Source organism: Alosa sapidissima, chromosome 10, assembly GCF_018492685.1.
Source record: "Alosa sapidissima isolate fAloSap1 chromosome 10, fAloSap1.pri, whole genome shotgun sequence".
NCBI classification, from domain to species: Eukaryota; Metazoa; Chordata; class Actinopteri; order Clupeiformes; family Clupeidae; genus Alosa; species Alosa sapidissima.
The window spans coordinates 4,957,621-4,979,508 of record NC_055966.1 but is presented as its reverse complement, the minus strand read 5'-3'; the positions used below and the strand labels follow the sequence as shown (position 1 = coordinate 4,979,508).

Genomic DNA, 21,888 nt, shown 5'->3' with positions numbered 1-21,888 from the left:
AGAGTTTTATCTGTCTGCTCAGGCAGGGTGTTTTTCTCCTGTGAAATATGATAAGAAATAAGGGCTGCCCTTGGGATTCCCGTGACATGCAAAAGACTGGCATTATGTACACTTTATGGTCCTTTGCATTTCAGAAAATCCTTAAAGTTTATGCTCCAAGACAGTTCAGTCTTACATTCATTTTCCTTTTATTAGGTTTGTGTGTTTGTATGTGCGTGAGTGTGTGTGTGTGGATCCATCACGTGTGTGTGCATGACGTTCATGTGTGTGTGAGCAAGTTGACGTCTGTAACAGTGAGGTCTGTCCCCTCCCTTCAGATTCATGCGTACTTCAGACATATGCATCTACACCCACACACTCCATGGGATTACAGAGCAGATGCAGAGTAGCAGCGCTCCAGTGCCCTCTCCCACTCAGGTGAATTATATTATTATACTTCTATTCTATTCAGCCGGTTTATCTTCTGTGCTATGTTATATGTACCTATAGTTGGTCATCCATTGAACTATAGGGCAAGTATTTGAAGGGACATGTTTTAGACTGAGGTACCGTCATTTCCAAACTATTAGCCGCAGTTTATACATTGATTTTGCTTTTGTTTCAGCTTTGAGGTTAATACTCGGGGGCAGTTAATATGGTATTATTATGTTTTTGTTCTTTTAACTTGCATAAAACACTGTCCTGCGGCTTACAGTATACACAATGCGGCTAATACACATATAAAGAAAGAAATAGAATCACGTTTGTCAACATGGTTGTGTTGATGATAGTCAGTGTTATGGCTATACTGTATTCTTAACCAGAGGAGAGACTTGACTAGAGAAAGTGGTTGCGAGGTGGGTCATTGGCTAGGTCTGGATCTGAAAGCTTGTGTAGGTCCATGTGGATGTAAATTGTTTCCAAATATGTATCAAAGAGATATTTATTCTTCTTTGCTTGTAAATGTATTTGTTTATTTAGTTTTTAATGTTGAAATATAATCAGGCAGCAAACAAACCCGCCAAACCACACCCATTCTTATCTTCAGTGTCAGAATGAAAGACAGAGCAAGCTATTAATGACACTTATCAGGTCTCAGATATGTATTTGCTTTCCTTAAGTTTGCTGAAGAAAAGATCAATGTTAAAAAAAACCTTTATTAAAAAAAAACACGATCCATGATCAAGAACTCAGATGCTTAGGAAAGTGATTATTTAAGCAACAATTTCAACCAATTTTGAGGTATGTTTTTAATGGACGGGCTTGGTATCATCCTCTAGTTCATTTTGATGGTATTTCGTTGTGTGAAAGACACATAAACATGCCTGTCATTGGCCACCCTGGGTATGCACTGTGTAGTTCTGTTGTACGGGGCAGACCATCCTGAGAAAATGTAAGAAAAGCTTTCACAGTGGGACACTGGCAAACACACCAGTTAGAATGCTTGAGAGCTTTTATCAGCACCAACTGTGCTGTTGTTGGCTTTAGTTTTTAGTAGGCTTTAGCATACTGGTACCTATTTAAGTAGCGAGCTTGCTCTTTTTATTTTGGTCAAAGCTCTACACGGATGCTTTAAAGGACTGGGGTTTCACACCCCATTTATGCCATACATTCACATTTTCTAAGGTAATGTAATACCCAGTGGTGACATAATGACCAATTATAACCATTTATGAGTGCATGACCCAACTATACAGTAATTAGCTACAGGAGGAGAGAGCAACTGAGCATCTTATCTCTCTCACACACGTTGTCTCTCAAGCTGCCATAGGGGCAAGATGAGGTGCCACACAAACACCCACACACTTTCTCTTTCTGCTGATTCTCATTTTCCCTCTATGGAAACTGAATAATTCTTTGAACAAGTGCTTATTACTTCTGAAAATGAGGCCAAAAGAACTTTGTTAATTCATTCATAAATCTGGTACTGTGCCAGCAGGGTCATTCCACGTCAGTTCAACCAGGGCCCACGCACTTAGGTCTCAAAAAATTCTGAAAAAATTACCAGGTGTACCTATGTTACCCAGGAGACACACTGTAAAATTACTCTTATGTAAGATCAATACTTTCCATGATACAGCCAGTTTTACAGGGGGAGGGGGTGTCAATTTTGTCCAGCCTCGTTTTTTTGTCAAAGTTCACAAGCCCACAGTGCAAGAACTAAACCATGTAGGAGGCTCAAATTTTGCATGGTGGTACATAAATAGGAATAGTATGTAGCAAAATCGTCACGTTTGGTCTGGATAATCCTGCATGGTCATAGCTGTCCCTCAAAGTTGATACAAGTTTTATTGGAGTTTTTGGCTGGGCTCTGTTTAAGCCTTCAGAAGACATATTTGTACTCAACATAGGCTCTTGATTTATTTTCCTTACTGAGATAAGTAGAAACACTCTCACAAAAAGCAATGAACAGAAAATAAATCCCTTCAGGGTCTGAAGTCTGAAAAATCATTTTGGTTATCATTTTCAGAGCACCCAAACACCTTGTGGGAATATACAAAGATTTTTTAAATATGTTTTTCCTTATTCTCAATGATCCCTTCTTTTTGAAAACACCAATTTGACTTGTCTTATTCAAATCTTTCTTTTTTATTTTCCACCCTGAACATGGGCAAAATGCCCCATTGACATCAATATGTTTTATATAGAGTCACCACACTGCCACCTGTGGTTGTATAGAGTAACCTGTGGTAGCCCATGTTCAGGGTGGAAAGTGAAAAAGAAAGATTTGCATAAGACAAGTCACATTTTGCTACATACTATTCCTATTTATGTACCACCATGCGAAATTTGAGCCTCCTACATGGTTTAGTTCTTGCGCTGTGGGCTTGTGAACTTTGACAAAAAAAAGAGGCTGGACAAAATCGACACCCCCTCCCCCTGTAAAACTGGCTGTATCATGGAAAGTATTGATCTTACATAAGAGTAATTTTACAGTGTGTCTCCTGGGTAACATAGGTACACCTGGTAATTTTTTCAGAATTTTTTGAGACCTAAGTGCGTGGGCCCTGGTTGAATTGACGTGGAATGACCCAGCAGCATTTCTCGCATGTGTGTGTCAGTCAGAAGATAATGCCTGAAGTGGACTCGTTGACACATTTGTAGTATGTTAAAAAAAGAGCTTTGCTTTGGAGGTTATCATGATGGTGCCATGATTAACATTAACATTAAACATTAGGTAAACTTGAGAAAACCTAGTGCAGCGGTAGAATTGCTAGTGATGTAGTACTCGAGTCTCGAGACCAATTTCTGCTTTCTCGGTCTCGTCTCGGACTCGTTCCTTCAAAGACTCGGTCTTGACTCGGTCTCGGACCACAGTGGGAGGAGAAAGACTCGTAATTTCAGACCGAGTCCTCGAGACCAACGCATTTTTTATGTTCATATAAAAAAAACACACAACACATAACAACAATAATAATAAAATGCAATGTTGACCGGCATTATTTAAAAATGACATCCCATGGTGCAATGCAAAGATACTGCCGTCAGAGCCGTTTATTTATCTCTATGGCTCTGCTGCCGGTGAGTGTCTGTAGGTCAGCATAGTCCATATTAAGACGTTAAGACTGCTCCTCTAAACAATTCCCAATCTAGCTTAGTCTGTAGGCCTAATGGTTGATTATTAACTGGGGTGATATTAAATTATGAATATGAAAACTGACATGTTTTTATGGTCTTGGTCTCGACTCCTAGGACTCGGTCTCGACTCGGACTTGCTTCCTCAAAGACTCAGTCTTGACTCGGACTCGACTGTATTTGGAAACCAACAGACTCGGTCTCGACCCTTAAAAGACTCGGCCTTGACTCGGACTCGGCATAGGCAGTCTCGTCCCCATCACTAAGAATTGCCATCTTGTACCGTAAACCAGCTCAGTGACCACGCTGACCCAGGTTCAAGTCTGACCTGAGGTAATTTCCCAAACCCAAACCCACTCTCTCTCTCCCACTCATTTCCTGTCCTCTTCACTGCCCTGTCTAATAAAGGTGGAAAAAGACCAAGTTTATATTTTTAAAAAGTTGGTAAAACTAATACGCACTTATTTTTCCTTAGACACAGATTATCATGACTAGGTCTGTATGACCGACCCAAGCAGAAGCCCTACACTACCTCTCAAAGATGCTTTGCACAGTGCTCTTCCTAGACGGTAGTGTGAGGGAGTGGAACCTACTGGTAAAACACAGTCACACACACACACACACACACACACACACACACATACACACACACACACACACACACACACACACACACACAGACACACACACAGACACACAGACACACACACACACAAACACTTTTCATCCATATTTAGCCATAATACATTACACTCAACTGTGATTTTTGTTTGATTTATTTTTTAGAGCAGTGCTATTGGCCAGGAGCTTTTTGATGAAGTATGTGACCACCTCAACTTACTGGAGAGAGATTATTTTGGCCTGGCCATCTTTGACTCACCAAGTACAAAGGTATGTCTGTCTATCTATCTAAGTGTGTGTGTGTGTGTGTGTGTGTGTGTGTGTGTGTGTGTGTGTGTGTGTGTGTGTGTACCTGTCAACATTTAGCTTTTCAAAAACGGGAGATTTTCTTTTTCGGTCGTTGCTTTTATCTTACTGAAAGCCTATGCATGCCAGTTATGTATCCACCTGCTGCCTACAGCCTACTTCCAAAACTCCAAAGCTGCCGTCAGGTTTGGTTCCGAAGACACAAGTTGCTTATTGTGTATCAGCAACACTCAATAACAGTTTATGTGATGTATTTATCAATTCAATTTCCAGGTATGGTGTGTGTGTGTGTGTGTGTGTGTGTGTGTGTGTGTGTGTGTGTGTGTGTGTGAGTGTGTTTGTGTGTGTGTGTGTGTGTGTGTGTGTGTGTGTGTGTGTGTGTGTGTGTGTGTTTCAATGAGGGGGTGGGGTAGGGTGGGGGGCAAAACATCTATAGTAGAACATCTATAGTAGAACTGTTCAAACAAGTTCTAGGCTATTTTATAACACCGTTTTTGTCAAATTGTCAATAATCTATCTCTACACAGACATGGCTTGATGTTTCAAAACAAATCAGCAAGCAGTTCAAAAGTAAGTGTGGAACCTACACTAAATCTACACAAACACAAATATATAGTGGTTCTCTCGACAGTGTGTGTGCATATGTGTGCTTTTGTGTGTATGAGCGCATGTCTTTTCTCCAAACTCATCTCTGTCCTTGTGTGTGTGTCTGTGTGTGTGTAGGTATACATGCCCAGTTTGCTTTCAGTGTGAAGTTCTACCCTCCAAATCCAGCTCAGCTATGCGAAGATCTAACCAGGTAATATTAGTGTGCTACCATGGGTCCAAGGACTGATACAACAATACACAGTCACACATAGACTCAGATAAACTCCACACACTCACACACACAAACACACACACACACACACACACACACACACACACACACACACACACAGAGAGAGAGAGAGAGAGAGAATAGCGTTACTCAGATCTCTCAATAATAAGATATGCTCTCTGTATTTTTTTCTACAGATACTTGCTGTGTCTGCAGATCCGTCGGGATCTTTTAACCAGGCGGTTGCCATGCCAATCAGTGACTCTGATTGCACTGGGCTCATGCGTCCTCCAGTCAGAGTTCGGCCCATATGACCCAGTTCGTCATGGCGACACATACACCAACAACCTATACCTGGCACCCAATCAGAATGAAGAGCTGCTGAAGAGAATGAGGGAGCAACATGCCACCTATGGGTATGTGTCAACTCCTACTCAAGATGGCCACCGCATCCACATTTATTTGAGTTCTTATAAGATCACAAACTACACAGTCAATTCTGTAAACCCCTATACAAAAGGCATTGTTATTGTAATATTACAGTGTCCATATGTCTGTGTGTCTGTGTATATTTGCTCTGCCCACTATTGATCATGCATTTCTTTTCTGTTTGTAGCTCTATGTCACCTGCTCAAGCTGATCTCTTGTTCCTGCAGAATGCTAGTCAACTTCCGATGTATGGAATAGACCGTCATCCGGCCAAGGTGGGTGTGAGGTTCCGTGTGGTTCTTGAAGCAGTTTGTATGGCTGTTACAATGTACCATCAATGTACTCAATAGGGTCTCATTCAGTGCATTCAGTGCACATTCAGCGTTACTGCATACAGTATGTGCTTGTTTGAATGTGTTTGTCAGGATTCAGATGGAGAAGATGTTGTCTTAGGTGTGAACTCTGAGGGCATACTCTTATACAGAGATGATATGGTCGAGAGCAAATACCTGTGGCCCAGAGTTCTGAAGATCTCATACAAGCACTCCAAGTTCTTTATCAGAACACACCCATCAGAGGTAGGCCGAAGAGATTTCTCAGAGCATACTCTGAGACTATTTACTGAACACATTATTTCCTTCACTGTATTTATTACTGTAACTCTATTTTTCAGTTATCTTCAGTCAAACATTTTTCTTCATCCTCAACATTTCTGAATTTTTCTGTTGTACTTATTGTACTCACATGGTTATAAATGTGCTTCTTTATTCATTGCTTTTGTAGGGATCTGTATGGACTTTATGTTTTACCTTGGCCAGCAATCGTGTATGCAAATCCCTCTGGAAAGTAGCAACGGAGCATCATAGCTTCTTCAGGTGCGTGCGTGCGTGTTTGTGTGTGTGTGTGTGTGTGTGTGTACAGAGATGGGATGTGGTTGACTGAAAAAGAACAGTGCCTACTCTAGTATATTCAAATCAGTGACTGGGATTTTTACTTGTGTTCCAGGCTCCCATCTGTTGAAATCTCCCGCAGACGATTACTGGCTTTACGTACTCAGTTCCGTTACCGTGGACGCACGGAAGCGGAATCTCTTCAGGCCAGTTCTGAAATAGCCCGGTCCAAACCAGCTTTTCCAAGAAAACTCACAGCAAGATCCAGTATGTCTGTCTGTACATCTGTCTGTCTGTGTGTCGGTCTGTGTGTGTGTGTGTGTCTGTGTGTGTGTCTGTCTGCCTTTTTTAGCCCTGCCAATATGGCTGAGTGAGTATGTTTTATTTCTCTGTGCTGCAGCTTCATTGGATATTCTCACCCACACAAGCCAGCCTGAGCCTGATGACTGGTTCCTGATGTTGGATTCTATTCCCCCGAAAGCCCTCTATACCAAAGGTGCATACACAGTAAAAGTATACTTGATGTCTAGTGAACTCACAACTCTGTGAATCAACCGCAATCACTCAGCTCATTCAGTGACTGCATGGATCTTTTATCTAGTATTTATTGTGTGTTGCAAAACACATGAATTGACTCACAGACCACACACATGCAGACATACAGTCCATCATCTTGGATTTCTTTATATGGAGATCTACAAATAGAAGCGGTCTCTTTGGAGTAACGTTACAGTAATGATATTATGAGTTATAAGAGTTTTTAAATCAGACTGGATTTAGCATAACTGTTGTGAGGGGAGTAATGTTATGTAAAACTGTCTAAAAATTTGGCATTAGTCCACAGGGCGAATACTATAACAACTGTTTCAAAGTCCTTTCCTTTTTACCAGCTAATACCGAAATATCCCAAGAGGACCTGGAACAGGATGCTGAAGACCCCTGTGATGGTAGTGTGGAGGGAGAGGCGCAGGAGGATGAGGTCATGGAGGAGGTAGCTGAAGATGAGGAGATCATGGAGGAGAAAACAGAGGCGATACAACAGGAAGGAGAGATACTGGAAATAAGACAAGTGAAGGAAGTGAAGATTGTGAGGAAAATAACACGAGAAGTCAGGACTGTGGGAGGTCAACTGAAAGAAAGCAAAGACTTGGACATTTTAGAGGAGAGAGAGGAGAGAGAAGCCTATGAGTCTGGAGTCCTAAAGGAGAGACTGAGGCAGGGTGGAACTGTGGACCAAAGACTACAGGGAATGTGTATACCATGGAAAGATGTGCAGAGAGATGATTGGTATATCTTGTTTGATAAGCAACCGCCTATGTTTTACCCAACATTTGCAGGTAAGCCAATTAGTAACTATCATTCGTTTGAATTGTTTTTTTTATCTACAGAAGTATCTGTTAAAATGCAATAATGTAATTGTATTGTAATTTGATATGAAATATATGTATTTGCTTTCTAGTTAAACAGTCACGTATATTGGACCAACAGCAAGAATTAGTTGCTCGCATTACAAAGCTAGAAGGACTGGACATTTACGGTGAAGCAGAGCAAGAATGGGAGATTGTGGAGGAACCGCAGGAAAAAATAGTGGAAGAAGGAGAGCTGGAGGGAGAGACTGTGGAAATACGACGGCAAAAGTTCAAGATTATACGAAAACGAATGCAGGAGGTTATGGTTGAGGAAGAAGAGCTCCCTCTTCAAGAAGATATCGTGGATGAGATACAGCAGCAAATAGAAGCTATTCAAGAGCACTTAGAGGAACTGGTGGAAGTGGAGGAGCAGCAGCTGGAGCTGGAGGTTTTGAAAGAAAGGCTACAAGAAGTCGACCTCTTGGAGTACAAAGTACAGCAGATGGAACAGCAAACGAATGTGGAAACAACAGTAGATGACTGGTTTTTCCTACTGGACAAACTGCCATATATTATCCATAGTGCACCATTAGGTAGGTACCATCAAACTGATAGATTGGTGGAAATAAATGCATGTGTATATAATATATGTATATAATGTATATAATAATATGTATATAATGTATATCATGTATATAATAATATGTATATAATGCACGCATAAATGCATGAACAGTCTCTGGAATTCTCCTGGTTATAGTACTGTAAAATGGCATTTATAACTCTCTGATCTTTAAAAGATTATGTGCTTTAATTATTTTTCTTTATGCCAGCAGTACAGTCCAGTGTGGATGAGAAGGAGTCCCTGGAGATGGCCGAGATGGGTCAGAGAACAGAGGAGGCCGTGTTCATCACAAGGGAGAGATCAGAGGAGCGGGTGGTTAAAGAAGGGATGGAGGAGAGTGTCGTCAACATAGAGACAGGAGTCATCACTGAGCCAATCACATTACAGAACAATACTTACTCCGTTCGGGACATTGATGATGATTGGTTCCTGCTTTTGGAACCAGTCCCTCTGGAGGCTCGGCTAACAGGTACAAATACACCAAATCTACTTTGTATTTCACATAGAGTGGTATTTAAGAGTGAAATATTTCACTCTTAGAAGTAATATTGTAGGGGGGGCAATGTATTTGATTTAGGTGCCTGTCATTTTTGTTTGTTAATTTTTGGAGGATTTGTAGTGAAAAAGAGAAGGTTTTTTTTTTCTTTTCAAATTCTGTGCAAAAAATCTCCACTTCGGTAACACTTGCATACACACCAAACTACCCAGTTTACTCTATTCTGAATGTTTTTAATGGAAGGGTTCGTTGATATATCATTCATAGCCTTTCATTACATTTTATCCCTAAAGACATTCTGACTGCTTACCATATTGTCAGATTAATGGAATGATAAAAAAAGATCCCAAATTTCTCCTGTAAAAAGCTTTATATCTAATATGTCCACAAAATACAGCAATCCTTTAGAACATGACTTTATCTAATGTTCAGATTTCTGTTTTGGAACTGTTTAATTTAGTGAATATTTGACTAGATCATGCCTAATTTGCCTATTTAAACATAAGATATCAGGTAATAAGGTCACATCACTCAGAACATCTATTTTCTTAAAGCTGAACTTATGAAATGGTACAGCCAGATAAACTCCAATGAACAGCAGCTTCAGCACAAAGACAAATCCAGTCCAACATTTTGCTTTCATGTCTGTTGCCAGTGGGAGATGTCGAGCCCTACACAACGGGGCCCATCTATGAGCCTGAACAAGAGAGAATGCTGGAAGAGGAGAGCAGTGATGAAGAGGAAATAGTCGAGGGTCTTGATGTTTCCGAGACGACTGTTGAACAAATCGCATTAGAGAAGACAGAACCAGTGGTCCGATATATTGAGGATGATTGGTTCACGCTTTTTGACCAAGTTTTTGTGCCAATAAAGACTCCTCCCCCAGGTACAGTATAAAGACCAAACCCATGCAGTGCACACATGTACAGAAAAGCATGGTCTCACTCTATCTATCTATGGTGCTCTCACTCTATCTTGGTTCATTCGTCCGATGATTGCTGTGTTTTTGTGTAACTAATCTTGCAGTTGTGTGGGAGACTCTGGAAGGCCCTGCTGGCATCAGCACCATCTCCGTGGAGATGAAGGATGAGGAGGAGAGAGATGAGGAGATGATGGAGGAATGGACACAAAGGCCGAAGCCAGAGGTGGTGGAGTTTAGCAGAGTACAGGAGCCGACACCCACATTTGCGCCCAGAGATGTGGAGGATGACTGGTACTCTGAACTGGAAATTCCTCATAAAGAAACAGGTACTTACTTATAGGCACGCATACACACACACACACACACACACACACACACACACACACACAGAGAGAGAGAGAGAGAGAGAGAGAGAGAGAGAGAGAGAGAGTCAGTCATACACACACACTTTCATTCTAATACAGTGCATTAACAGTCGGTTACAGTACAGTAGTATATACATTTAAAACAGTATACATTTAGAGGTTCCATAATTCCTGTCAGTTTGTTTTAAATTTTAAGTTTAGTTAAGTTTGGTCTTTTATTTTATTCTTATTTGTCAGTGAGAGTCGTTGAGCCCTACACAATGGAAACCAGAAGAGAAGTGGAGGTGTACCAGTCTGAGGAAGGGACATCATTTGAAAGTACAACCGTAATCACAAAGGAGATGACTACCCTTGTGACAATCACAGAGGAGAGAAGAGAGATGAAAGTGACTATTATGGAAGAGAGAGACGTTTATGCTGAAAGCCCTGGAGACTACATCACATTAGAGGTGAAACCTCCAGTTGCAGTTTGGCACGTTGTGGATGACTGGTTCATGCTTTTGGAACCGACCCCAGTGGAAGTAAAGCCCTCCCCTGCAGGTAGCACACATGCACACAACACAGAATTATTACCATTTACTTTACACCATCCCTATGGAACCATTATTGTGTTTTCTTTGATTATTGTGTTTGTTGCTCATGTGACCGTTTGCCTCATAGTTTCGTGGGAGCAAGAACCGGCTGTTCCAGCTGAGGAGCAGACAGATGGAGAACGGATGGTGAGGATGGAGAAGAGGACAGAAACACAGGAACAAAGGATGGTGGAGGTGAAAGAGGTCCAGCCAGTCATTCAGGAGCAGAGACCCACGTTCACTCCCAGAGAGGTGGAGAATGACTGGTACACCCTACTGGACGTTCCTCCCAAAGAAACAGGTAGGCCTACTCTAGTATCCTCTCTCTCCCTCTCTCTGTCTCTCACATGTTATAAATAAACATAATATACTATTCCATGCAAATGTAACATTACAGTTTATTTTCTTTTGTCAGTGTGGGTCGCCCCACAGTATGTGGAGGAGACTCAGGTGAGAGAGAGAGAGGAGGTGGAGAGAACGGTGAAGAGAGTGAGGATTTCAAAGGAGGAAGTGGTGGTCATAGAAGAGAGAGAAGAACCTGCACAGAGGCCTGCTGTGGTCATTCAGGAGCGACCAGTGGTTCCACGGGAAATTGAAGATGATTGGTTCTTATTGATGGAATCAGTTCCTGTGGAAGTAAAGACTCAACCTCCAGGTAGACATGCAGATGCACACATACAGTATACAGAACACACACACACACACACACACATACACACACACACACACACACACACACACACTTATCTTGCAATAAATACATATTAGTAAATGAGTGCTTAACGACAACTCTAGTCTAAGAACAACCTATGGTCTATTTTTGGATGATAACAAGTGGAAATTTTCGACCAAAACGACATTAATCAGAGTAGTTTTGAGTAAGACTGGAATATGCCTTTGCGACAAAATAGTTTATGGTAATAGCCTTGTGGGCAAGCTCGCTACATTAGCATAAATCAATACTTTAAACCACTGACAAGGCTCACAATACCTTTTCACTTCTGTGATACATGAAGAGGGTTCATGCAGACAAACTAAAGTAATTTTATCTTTGTTAACGTTGTTTTGGTCACCAAGGAAAGTTTACACTCGTCATTCAAAAATATACCCTAGGTTGCTCTTAGACCGGAGTTGTCCTTTACTGTATGTTAAACCCACTTGAGCATCATACTTTTCCGTACAAATGAAACAGAAGAATTTTCTTTTCTTTTGTCAGTTTGGGCCACGAAGAGACTGGTGAGAGAGAGAGAGGAGGTGGAGAGAACGGTGAAGAGAGTGAGGATTTCAGAGGAGGAAGTGGTGGTCATAGAAGAGAGAGAAGAAGCTGCACAGAGGCCTGCTGTGGTCATTCAGGAGCGACCAGTGGTTCCTCGGGAAATTGAAGATGATTGGTTCTCATTAATGGAATCAGTTCCTGTGGATGTAAAGACTCCACCTTCAGGTAGACCCATAAACTTACTTATATTCACAAAACATGGAAGATGTCACATGTCTTTTGCACTACAAGGCATCCGTAGCTTCTTTGCTAGATGTATGTATGTATGTATCCATTATAGAATTTTTTTTTTAATTTTTTGTGGACAGATATTTTTGCCAGCTTGGTTTTGAATGTCATGATTTCACCCATTGTATCACCTTTCAGAGCATATCTCTATTCTTTTTAGATCTCTGCTCCCCTCTTTTTATGCCCTTTTATGTCAAATTTCTGTTGGTCTCTTTATTTATCGTACATCTCATAGTGGCATGGGAGCGAATGCAGCCTCCTCCAGAGGTCTCTAGAGTGACTGTGGACACAAGGGCAAAGCAAGAGGAAGAAAGGATCAGAGTGGAGGAGATGAGAGTGATGGAGAGGGAAATGAAAGGAGTCCAGCCAACCATTCAGCAGCTGACACCCACGTTTACTCCCAGAGAAGTGGATGATGTCTGGTACACTCTACTGGAGGTCCTCCCTAGAGAAACAGGTATTCATATATTTATATCAACTCACACATATGTACACGTGCTCACAAGACACTCATGAGGTTTTGAGGAATGGTGATAGGCTAGTTTGTGGAATCCATGGGAATCCATTTCTTTTCATGTCTACTGATGCAGTTGGAGTGAAAGAGGATGTGATGAAAACAGTGAGGCGGGAGGAGAGAGTCACTGAGCGGGTGACCATCATAGAAGAACAAAGGGTCGTCATTGAGAAGCCCACAGTGCAAGTCCAACCACAGATGCAACAGCCAGCGGTTGTTCGTGAGATTGATGATGATTGGTTCAAACTTTTGGATGCCGTTCCTCTGCAAGAACGTTCTGTTCCCTCAGGTATGAAAACACAGGAAACTCCACAACAACAGATCCAGCGCTACACACTATCACACAAGCATGTACACTCTCTTTACTTGTTGGTTACGATTCACTATTGCTGTCGTGTAGTCAACAAATCACACAACTTCATCTTGTCTGTCTTCGGAAATCTCTGAAAATGTCTGCACCAACTGCATTCAAGTAACTTCCTTTATATCTGTCTGTCTGTGTCTGCCATACCTATTTGTGTCCATTTGTGTCCAATTGTGTCCCTGTGTGCATATCTATATGTTTGTCCATCAGTCGAGATGAGGAGACCTGTTGATGTCTCTAAGACAAAAATGGTGGAGAGGCCGAGACCAGAGAAGGAGAAAGAAAGACTTGGAGAGCAGGAGATACAGAGGGTCCCACAGAAAATATTTGTGGGTGTTTGGGAAATTGAAGATGACTGGTTCAAACTTTGGGACAAAACTATTCTGCATGCAGGTGTGCCCATAGAAACATCATGAACGAAAACATTAAGCACATATCCTAATAAGGTCAAATGCACAAGCACACACACACACACACACACACACACACACACACACACACACACACACACACACACACACACACACACACACACACACACACACACACACACACAGACACACACACACAGACACACACACACACACATGTCATTCAGTAAATAATAAGTTATGTGCTCCCCAGCTATGTTTTTGATCATTTTAAAACCCAAAAGTACTGCGTTGATATTTGACTTTTTCAATCTACAGACACAAGAGCTGCAGTGGTCTCCAAGCCTGCCGAGCACAGAGCTGTGGAGAGGGAGAGGATTGAGAGAGGAGGAGTGAGGGAGAGAGAGAGGGTGAAAGAGGAAGACATGCGAAAGAGAGTTACAATCACAGAGGTGACGCGAGTGAGAACAGTACAGGAGAGAGCACCACCAGCTGTTCGCCACATTGACGATGACTGGTACATACTTCTGGATAAGGTTTCTGTGGAATATCCAGCTCCCCCTAGAGGTATACACACTCCTTTTCACTTTCTCTGCATGTCACATATGCATGCGCACACACACACACCTACCTGTTTTGTACCTATATTCTGTAGTTACCCCAATATTCAACCCTCTGCTTATTTCTCTCTCTCTCTCTCTCTCTCTCTGCAGTTGCTCCTGTCATCCCCCCCACCCCTGCAAAGAGGCCTGTTCCCGTAGACCAACCCCTGACCTCCACTCCCACCACACACCCCGCCCCCATCATCAAATACACCCCCGAGGTGAAGAGGCAAGAGACTCAAGTCATCGTGGAGGAGAAAACAAAGGTACCGTATCTCTCATCCTTCACAAACACACCAAGAGTGATGTGATGTAAAGGGTTGATATGCCCATGAACTGTAGCTCTGACCTTTCTGTCCTGTCCTGTGCTCTGTTTCTCACTGTGCTCTTAACAGGAGGATGAGGAGCTGACCCTTATCAGGGTAAAGACCATGCCGTCTACTCCCTCACACACACGTGCAGCCACATGCTCATGCCACACATTCACAGTTTACCCAAAATGCACCCTGTGCGCGTGTCTCATTACTGTGGTTGGGTTTCCACTCCAGTATCACAGCATCATATACAGTATGGCCTCTTAACACCCATGACTAGTAACGACCCCATGTGCAGTCACTAAAGCCACACGCTGCCTGCTCAAAGCAAACACATACACACACACACAGACTAACTGCAGATGGGCCAGAACCTGTTGTCATGTAGCAAAGAAATGCAGCACTGCTAACGGCTGATTTTCTGTTATTCCACAGAGGAAGACACAGAGGATCGTGGGAGAGAACATCTACATCAGACACAGTATTCTCATGTTAGAGGTATGGCTTCACAATCAATATCCTGTTGGAGAAGTATGGACACGATCTGTAAACTGTAGGCCCAACCTCAGACCAATTTAATTAATAAGGGAAAATAACCACAACAAATCTCTCTCTGGTGTGGCTAGATTTAGTAACATTCAGTATGAGGCGTAGTGTTCTGCAATACATTGTTTTGTGTGTGTGTGTGTGTCTGTCTGTGTAGGACTTTGATGTGACTCAGGAGGTGGTGTTGCGTCGCCGTGCCAGCATCAATGAACTGAAGCGAATTTTCCTAGAGGCGGAGCCGGAGTATCACCTCAGCGAATGGGACAAGCACTTGTCAATCTGTCACCTGGACACCCACACACAACTCATTAGCATGGAGGAGGTGAGCTACGCACTCACACCATACTCTAACACACACAACACACACACACACACACACACACACACACTCATATCACACTCTCACACACACACGCACACTCACATCATACTCTCACACACACAACACACAAACACACACACTAAATTATGTTTACCGTCCTGTCTGTTTTCAGTGGTCGAGAGAAAGTGTGTCTATCATGTAAGGAAACTCCAATGCTCCGGAAACTTCTAATCAACTGATCCGATGTCATGCAAGGGATCCTTCATCAGTCAGAGACTTGATTCTAGCCGAGGAATCGACCATTAATACTTCATAGTTTTAGTATTATCCTGTTATTGAAATTATTTTCATAGTTTTTTTTATTGTTTGTCTGATGACTTCCATTTACAATTTGACCTTTGTTCACCCTGGTAATTCTAGATATTCTAGATAAAAATGCAATATGATTATGTCAAGTCAGTAGAATTCATAGCACTCAATGGATCACAAATAATTGATTGGAATGTGTGGGTTTATTTTTGCTCATTGTCAATTGAAATTTACAAATAAATGAGGTGTGTTGGAGTAAATTGAAATGACAGCTTTCTTGTGTATTGTGTATAGCATTGGTGTTGTATTTGATCAGTGTGTGTGTGTGTGTGTGTGTGTGTGTGTGGTGTGTCTGTATGTGTGTGTATGTGTGTCGTGGGTGGTTGCACTGGTTGCTAAGCTGTTCTAACTGTAAAGGCCTGTGCAAAGGCCTGTGGGGTTCCTTGGCAACTGTTCTGATTGCTTGGCTGCTGTGTTGCTTACCAGGATTCTACACTGGAGGCTAAGCCGGATCAGGATTAGTGTTCAATACTAATACATACCAAACTCACACAAACACACACGCTCATGTTCAAAATCACTGATGCTCATGACATAGACATAATAAATATGGTTTCAACAAAAAATATATTTTTTAAACATTTTTAGAGATGTTTGAACACATTTAAGATTCTTTTGAAATGATTTAATCAAAGCCCTCTGAAGATAGGCCAAGACCTCTGGATCATCAAAGAGAAGTTATTTTCAGGGAATGTGAGAATTAGTGGCAGGGATTGGTAACATTGTGGTATTGGTCTTGTTGTTTGAGTGACAGAGAAGCAATCTTTACCCCTTTTATATTCTAAAGTTTAAACAATCAGAGATAGAGATGTTCCTATCAAAAGATTAACAAAAAACAGTTGATTACAAATTAGATACCAATGACAGTTCTTATTTAAAATTCAATTTATTTTACTTTACAAACTACATAAACATACACACACACACTTAAAACACACAGACACATACACACAGCTGCTCTTATTGGTCCTCAGCACCAGACTCAGCCCCTCCTTTCTTGAGTTTATAGGTGCGCTGAGGAAGGGGTGGGGGCTCTAGGGCATAAGGGTCAATGATGCGGTTATTCAGCTTTATGATTGGTGGGGTCAGAGGTGGGAGGGGCCTCTCACACGTTAAGTTCAAGTGGGAGGGCCCAGGTGAGGGGTCCGGAGAGTCCTGTCTCCCATTCATCTGTGCCGCAGACGTCTCCGTCACGCAGTGGATATTTAGTTCGGAGTCAGTAAGGGTGTGCGTGGCCACGTCTGGGGGGAGGCCGACTGACACCTGCTCCCTCTGGGCCTCGGCGCCGTCGCTGGGAGGCTTCCTCTTGCCGCCGCGTCTTTTCTTCCGCTTCTTTTTCCCGCCGTGGTCCTGCCGCTGGCGGTCACGGTTCTCGTACAAGAGAGTGCTGGCGCAGATCAAAATGAAGAGCCCCACGGCCAAGATGATCGGTCCAATCAGCTTGAGCCGTTCCCGGGGCCTGAGTGGTGATTGGCGCGGGGTGCGGGGAGGCCAGTACCCAGCAGTGGCCACACCCACTCCCACCAGCACCAGTATTCCAGCCAATACGAGGCCTGCTCCAGGGGCTGAGCGGAAGTGTAGCCCCGCCTCTGGTTTCTCCTCTTCTGGTTTCTCTTCCTCTGGTTTCTCTTCCTCTTTCTCTGTCTCCTCATTGGAGGGATCGGGAAGGCGCGGGACCTCAGGCATCTGGGATGGAGAGATGGCGGGGTCAGACATTCTACAGGGAGAAGGAGAGAGAAAGAGGAAAGTATGATATGCAGTGCAAATGCTTGTCATACACACATAATGTACAGGATACTATATATTGTAATTTGATCAGTCATATACCACACCAACTTAACCCAAACATAAAACATTTGTTTGAACAACAAAACAGCTGCCATTAGCAAGCAACAACATTTTTCAGAATTAGGCCTACTCAATAGTCAGTTCCAATAAACTACTTCCAATGAACCAAATACATTTACAAAAGAGTGCACTTTATTGTCATATGAGTAACTCAAAGCAAAACAAATGAGGGAAAATACTTGAGGCCTACAACTTCTGCCGCCATCATATTCTGCCAAAGCCTGGTGTTTACACATTCTTATTTTGTGTCAGTGTATTGCTGTCCATGCACATCTGTTACTTTCACTATGCTGCAGTATATGATTCTCCACAACACTCCACAATAACATCTATCTCCTTCCACTCTGGTGTATTGTACATTACACTGCACAGATCGCCGTTTATAAAGAAACAGTATTTTCTCCCTTGACAACAACCACTGACAAAACCAGTTCAGTGTAGATTACTGCAAGCATGTAACATTTTTCAACTAAATAACCCAAACTACAATGTTAAATCACATCAGAAGGATAGTGCACCCATGCATATGGATAAAGTCACAGTTGATAGAGAGAGAGAGAGAGAGAGAGAGAATGCATACTATCCATGTCACTCTGGGAGATAATCCTTGTCCAGGCTCTCTGTCTCTCATCACCAGGTATCAGTTGTTCTCATTTGCCACTTTTCTTTTATTTGTGTTTGTGTGTGAGAGAGAGAGATGGATAGATAGAGAGAGCGCACAAGAAAGAGTGAGAGAGATGGATAGATAGAGAGCACACAAGAGAGAGTGAGAGAGAGATGGATAGATAGATAGAGAGCGCACAAGAGAGTGAGAGAGAGATGGATAGAGCGCACAAGAGAGAGTGAGAGAGATGGATAGATAGAGAGAGCGCACAAGAGAAAGTGAGAGAGAGGAATGCATTTCTTACCTCAGGGTAGTTCTGCAGTTCTACAACAGTTCGTTTCGTGTCATGCGCATGCTTAGTATTTCCTTGCTGAATCGTGTGGGAAGGAATGATCTGCATACGCTCCAGTCAGAATTCAAGCAGGGAATAAATAATATCCAACAACGCTCGCCTGAAAGTGCCCATGAAGACGAGGACAAGGCTACCCGATGGTTGTATCAGCTGGGTCTCAGATGGTACTATCTGATCTGTTCTCTCTCTCTCTCTGTGTGTGTGTGTGTGTGTGTGTGTGTGTGCATAAGTGTGTGTGGGGAGGAGGGAGTGCGCGTGTGTGTTGGGTTGCAGGGTCATGGGAAGTCCTGCTTAGTCCCACGCTGGACAGATGGTTTATTCTCGGCGTCTCTAGAGATTAACTCTTTTTCATCCACAGTCAGTGTGTATTTCTTGCAAAATGTTGTCGTTTGTATATTTGTCTATTGCCCAAACGCATAGTGGGCATCGCTAAAAATGGTACAGAATGCTGTGATTGGTGGTTCAATTGTTTGTGCAAACAGAAGTCAACAAACTGTTAGATGGGATGCATAATGTGACTCCAGCCCTCTCCCTCCAATTTCCTATTTTGTTAAGGATGTAGGTTACTGAACCTACGTCAGTAAATCCAGTTTAAGTGAAATGACGTTGAATCAAATCCAGTTAAAATCCTGACAATACAATTGTATTACATCTTGTATTACGTCTTAACATCAGAGAAAATAATAAATACTCCTACCAGCCACTGTTCTCAGTCTGAAGTCCAAAATGTGTTTCATTTGGTAAAAGTGAAGTTTGACAGCATACATGATTAAAAAGACATTCAATGAGGTCATGTACTTTTGTGGGACAGCAAATAAGGTAATGATGCATTTTAAGTCTTAGCACACCACCACGTGTGAAACTATCTGCCTACATTTCACTTTACTGGCTTCCTGTGACTGGCCACATTAAGGTCAAAACTGGCGACTCAACAGTAACAGGCTAACTCTCTTCTATCTGAGCTCCCTCACCCAGGGCTCCAGCACGTCTTGTCCACTGAGCCCTGCCAACAATCAGCTACTGGAGGAATGTCCAGCTCCACGCACTCTGCAGCTTCACTAACAACTAAAAAGAAGCTGAGGACACGCCTCTAAAGCACTTAAAATACAACCCCAAAAACAGAATGTAATAATCTGCAAATCTCGTAAACTCATATTTAGTTGCAAAAAGGACACAGACAACATATCAAATGTTGAAGATGATAAATTTGACTATTTCATGGAAAATATATGTTAGTTCTGAAGATACCAGCAACATGTTTTAGAAACAGTTGGGACAGGGGTAGCAAAATGCTGGAAAAGTTGTGAAATGATAAAGAAAACAAAAGGAGGAATGTTTCACAACTAATTAGGGTAACTGGCAACACGATTGGGCGAGAAAAAGAGCATCCCAGAGAGGCAGGGTATCTTAGAAGTAAAGATGTGGGTATTCCTCACTCTGTGTAAACATGTGTGCACAAATGATGAAACAAAGTAATTTTAATGCTTCTTAACATGAAATTGTGAAGTATTTGGGTAGTTTATCATCCACAGGACATACTATTATTAAAACATTCAGAGATCCATAGAAATCTTTGCAAACAAGGGAAAGAGCTGAAAAACAAATGGGATGGCCATGATCTTTTGGACCTCAGATGGCACTGCATCAAAACCAGACCTGTTTCCAGACCTGTCATTGTATGAGCTCAGGAAAAAATCTGTCTGTGAAAAACTGTCTATGTGCACAGTTTGATACTTAATTCAAAAACTGCAGCCAAAATTGTATTGAGACAGAAACAGAAAATACCAAAGAATGATACAGAAAATACCACTGTTTTATCTGGGCCTGAGTTTGTTTAAAATGGACTGAGGCAAAAAGGTTCTGTGGTTAGACAAATCAAAATTTGCCATTCTTTTTTGGAAATCATGGACTCATCTGGGCTAAAGAGGAGAGGGCCTATCCAAGTATCCAACCTATTCAACTTGTTTTAGTGCTCAGTTCGAAACCCATCATCTATGACGGTGTGGCTGTAGGCATCTTGCACATTTGGCAAAGCACAATCCATTCTGAATGATGTATACAGGTTTTGAGCAACATATACTGCCATTCAGGCAATGTCTTTTCCAGGGAAGACCTTGAATATTTCAGGAAAACAAAATGAATGGCAAAATGAATTCTGCACATATTTAAACAGTATTTCTCCATATGGAAGAGTCCAGGTGCTTAAATGCAAATGCAATTAGGTGCATCATGGAATGAAAAACACGACTAAGAATACCCCATAATGTTGAGCAACTGAAATCCTATATTGGGGAGTAAGGGGAGATTTCATTCTCAAAACTCTAGCCATTTCCAGTTCCTAAATATTTAGGCTACAGAATTTTGTTAAATGAAGAGGCGAAGCAGCACAGTGGTAAACATTCCCATCTTTGTTTGAAACATGTTGCTGGCATCAAATTAACATTTTTTCCATGAAATAGACAAATGATCAAATGTTGAAAATGAACATTTGGACTATGTCCTTTTTGCTGCTAAATATGGGTTTACGAATATTATCCCACTCTGTTTTTATTTGCATTATTTTACACAACGTCCCAACTTTTTCTGATTTGAGGTTGTAACATATGAAGGAATTTTCCTTTTCACAACCTTTCAACATACTGGGCATTATGGGGTACCCAATTTGAACATACTGTACCCATTTAGCATTATGGGGTACCCCATTTGAACATACTGTACCCATTTAGCATTATGGGGTACCCCATTTGAACATACTGTACCCATTTAGCATTATGGGGTACCCAATTTGAACAAACTGTACCCATTTAGCTTTATGGGGTACCCAATTTGAACATACTGTACCCATTTAGCACTATGGGGTACCCAATTAGAACATACTGTACCCATTTAGCACTATGGGGGTACCCAATTTGTCTAAAACCGACAAAAAGGTTCATGCTCCTACCTGCAACAGCAATGTTAGATATTGCAAACAGGCGGCCTTATCACACACTCCATTCTCCATATTGTAAGTGAGAGTGGCATCCAAATGAGTTTGACGATTTTACATTGCGATATATTGAGATACATTGTGTTAATTTCAAATGAAATTGACAACAAACCCTCCTCCCTTTCTCTCCTTTAATCGCACGGAAAATGGCACTTGGCTCCCAATCTTTTGATCCTTTATTGGTTATTTGCTGGAATTGTATTTATGCATACTTTTGACAGCTTTTTTTACTGAGCACA

At 41.9% G+C, this 21,888-nt stretch overlaps 2 protein-coding genes across 4 annotated transcripts; one reads left to right on the top strand and one right to left on the bottom strand.

Moving 5' to 3' along the window:
* The first annotated feature begins 299 nt into the window (after nt 1-299).
* On the top strand, nt 300-16,062 carry epb41b (erythrocyte membrane protein band 4.1b). Of its 3 annotated transcripts, none has more exons than XM_042107017.1 (29): nt 300-417; nt 4,031-4,150; nt 4,342-4,446; nt 5,010-5,052; nt 5,206-5,281; nt 5,500-5,718; nt 5,919-6,006; nt 6,157-6,309; nt 6,515-6,606; nt 6,737-6,888; nt 7,022-7,117; nt 7,512-7,958; nt 8,081-8,563; nt 8,807-9,064; nt 9,747-9,977; nt 10,118-10,339; nt 10,616-10,918; nt 11,039-11,251; nt 11,366-11,605; nt 12,167-12,391; nt 12,690-12,911; nt 13,045-13,257; nt 13,543-13,725; nt 14,022-14,270; nt 14,417-14,571; nt 14,701-14,727; nt 15,055-15,117; nt 15,323-15,487; nt 15,660-16,062. In XM_042107017.1, the coding sequence occupies exons 2-29, from the start codon at nt 4,097-4,099 to the stop codon at nt 15,687-15,689; spliced, it is 5,007 nt and encodes a 1,668-aa protein (XP_041962951.1). In that variant the 5' UTR covers nt 300-417; nt 4,031-4,096; the 3' UTR covers nt 15,690-16,062. The 3 variants fall into 3 exon arrangements, with proteins under 3 accessions (XP_041962951.1, XP_041962949.1, XP_041962950.1); XM_042107015.1 differs by having other exon boundaries at nt 8,804-9,064; XM_042107016.1 differs by lacking the exon at nt 300-417 and adding an exon at nt 3,728-3,888 and having other exon boundaries at nt 8,804-9,064.
* A 458-nt stretch (nt 16,063-16,520) lies between these two features.
* LOC121720683 lies at nt 16,521-20,056 on the bottom strand. The gene is made up of 2 exons (XM_042107040.1): nt 18,613-20,056; nt 16,521-17,573 (listed from the first exon to the last, which is right to left on the bottom strand). Exon 2 carries the CDS (start codon nt 17,570-17,572, stop codon nt 16,817-16,819), a length of 756 nt encoding a protein of 251 aa, XP_041962974.1. The 5' UTR covers nt 17,573; nt 18,613-20,056; the 3' UTR covers nt 16,521-16,816.
* Between the last annotated feature and the right edge of the window lie 1,832 nt (nt 20,057-21,888).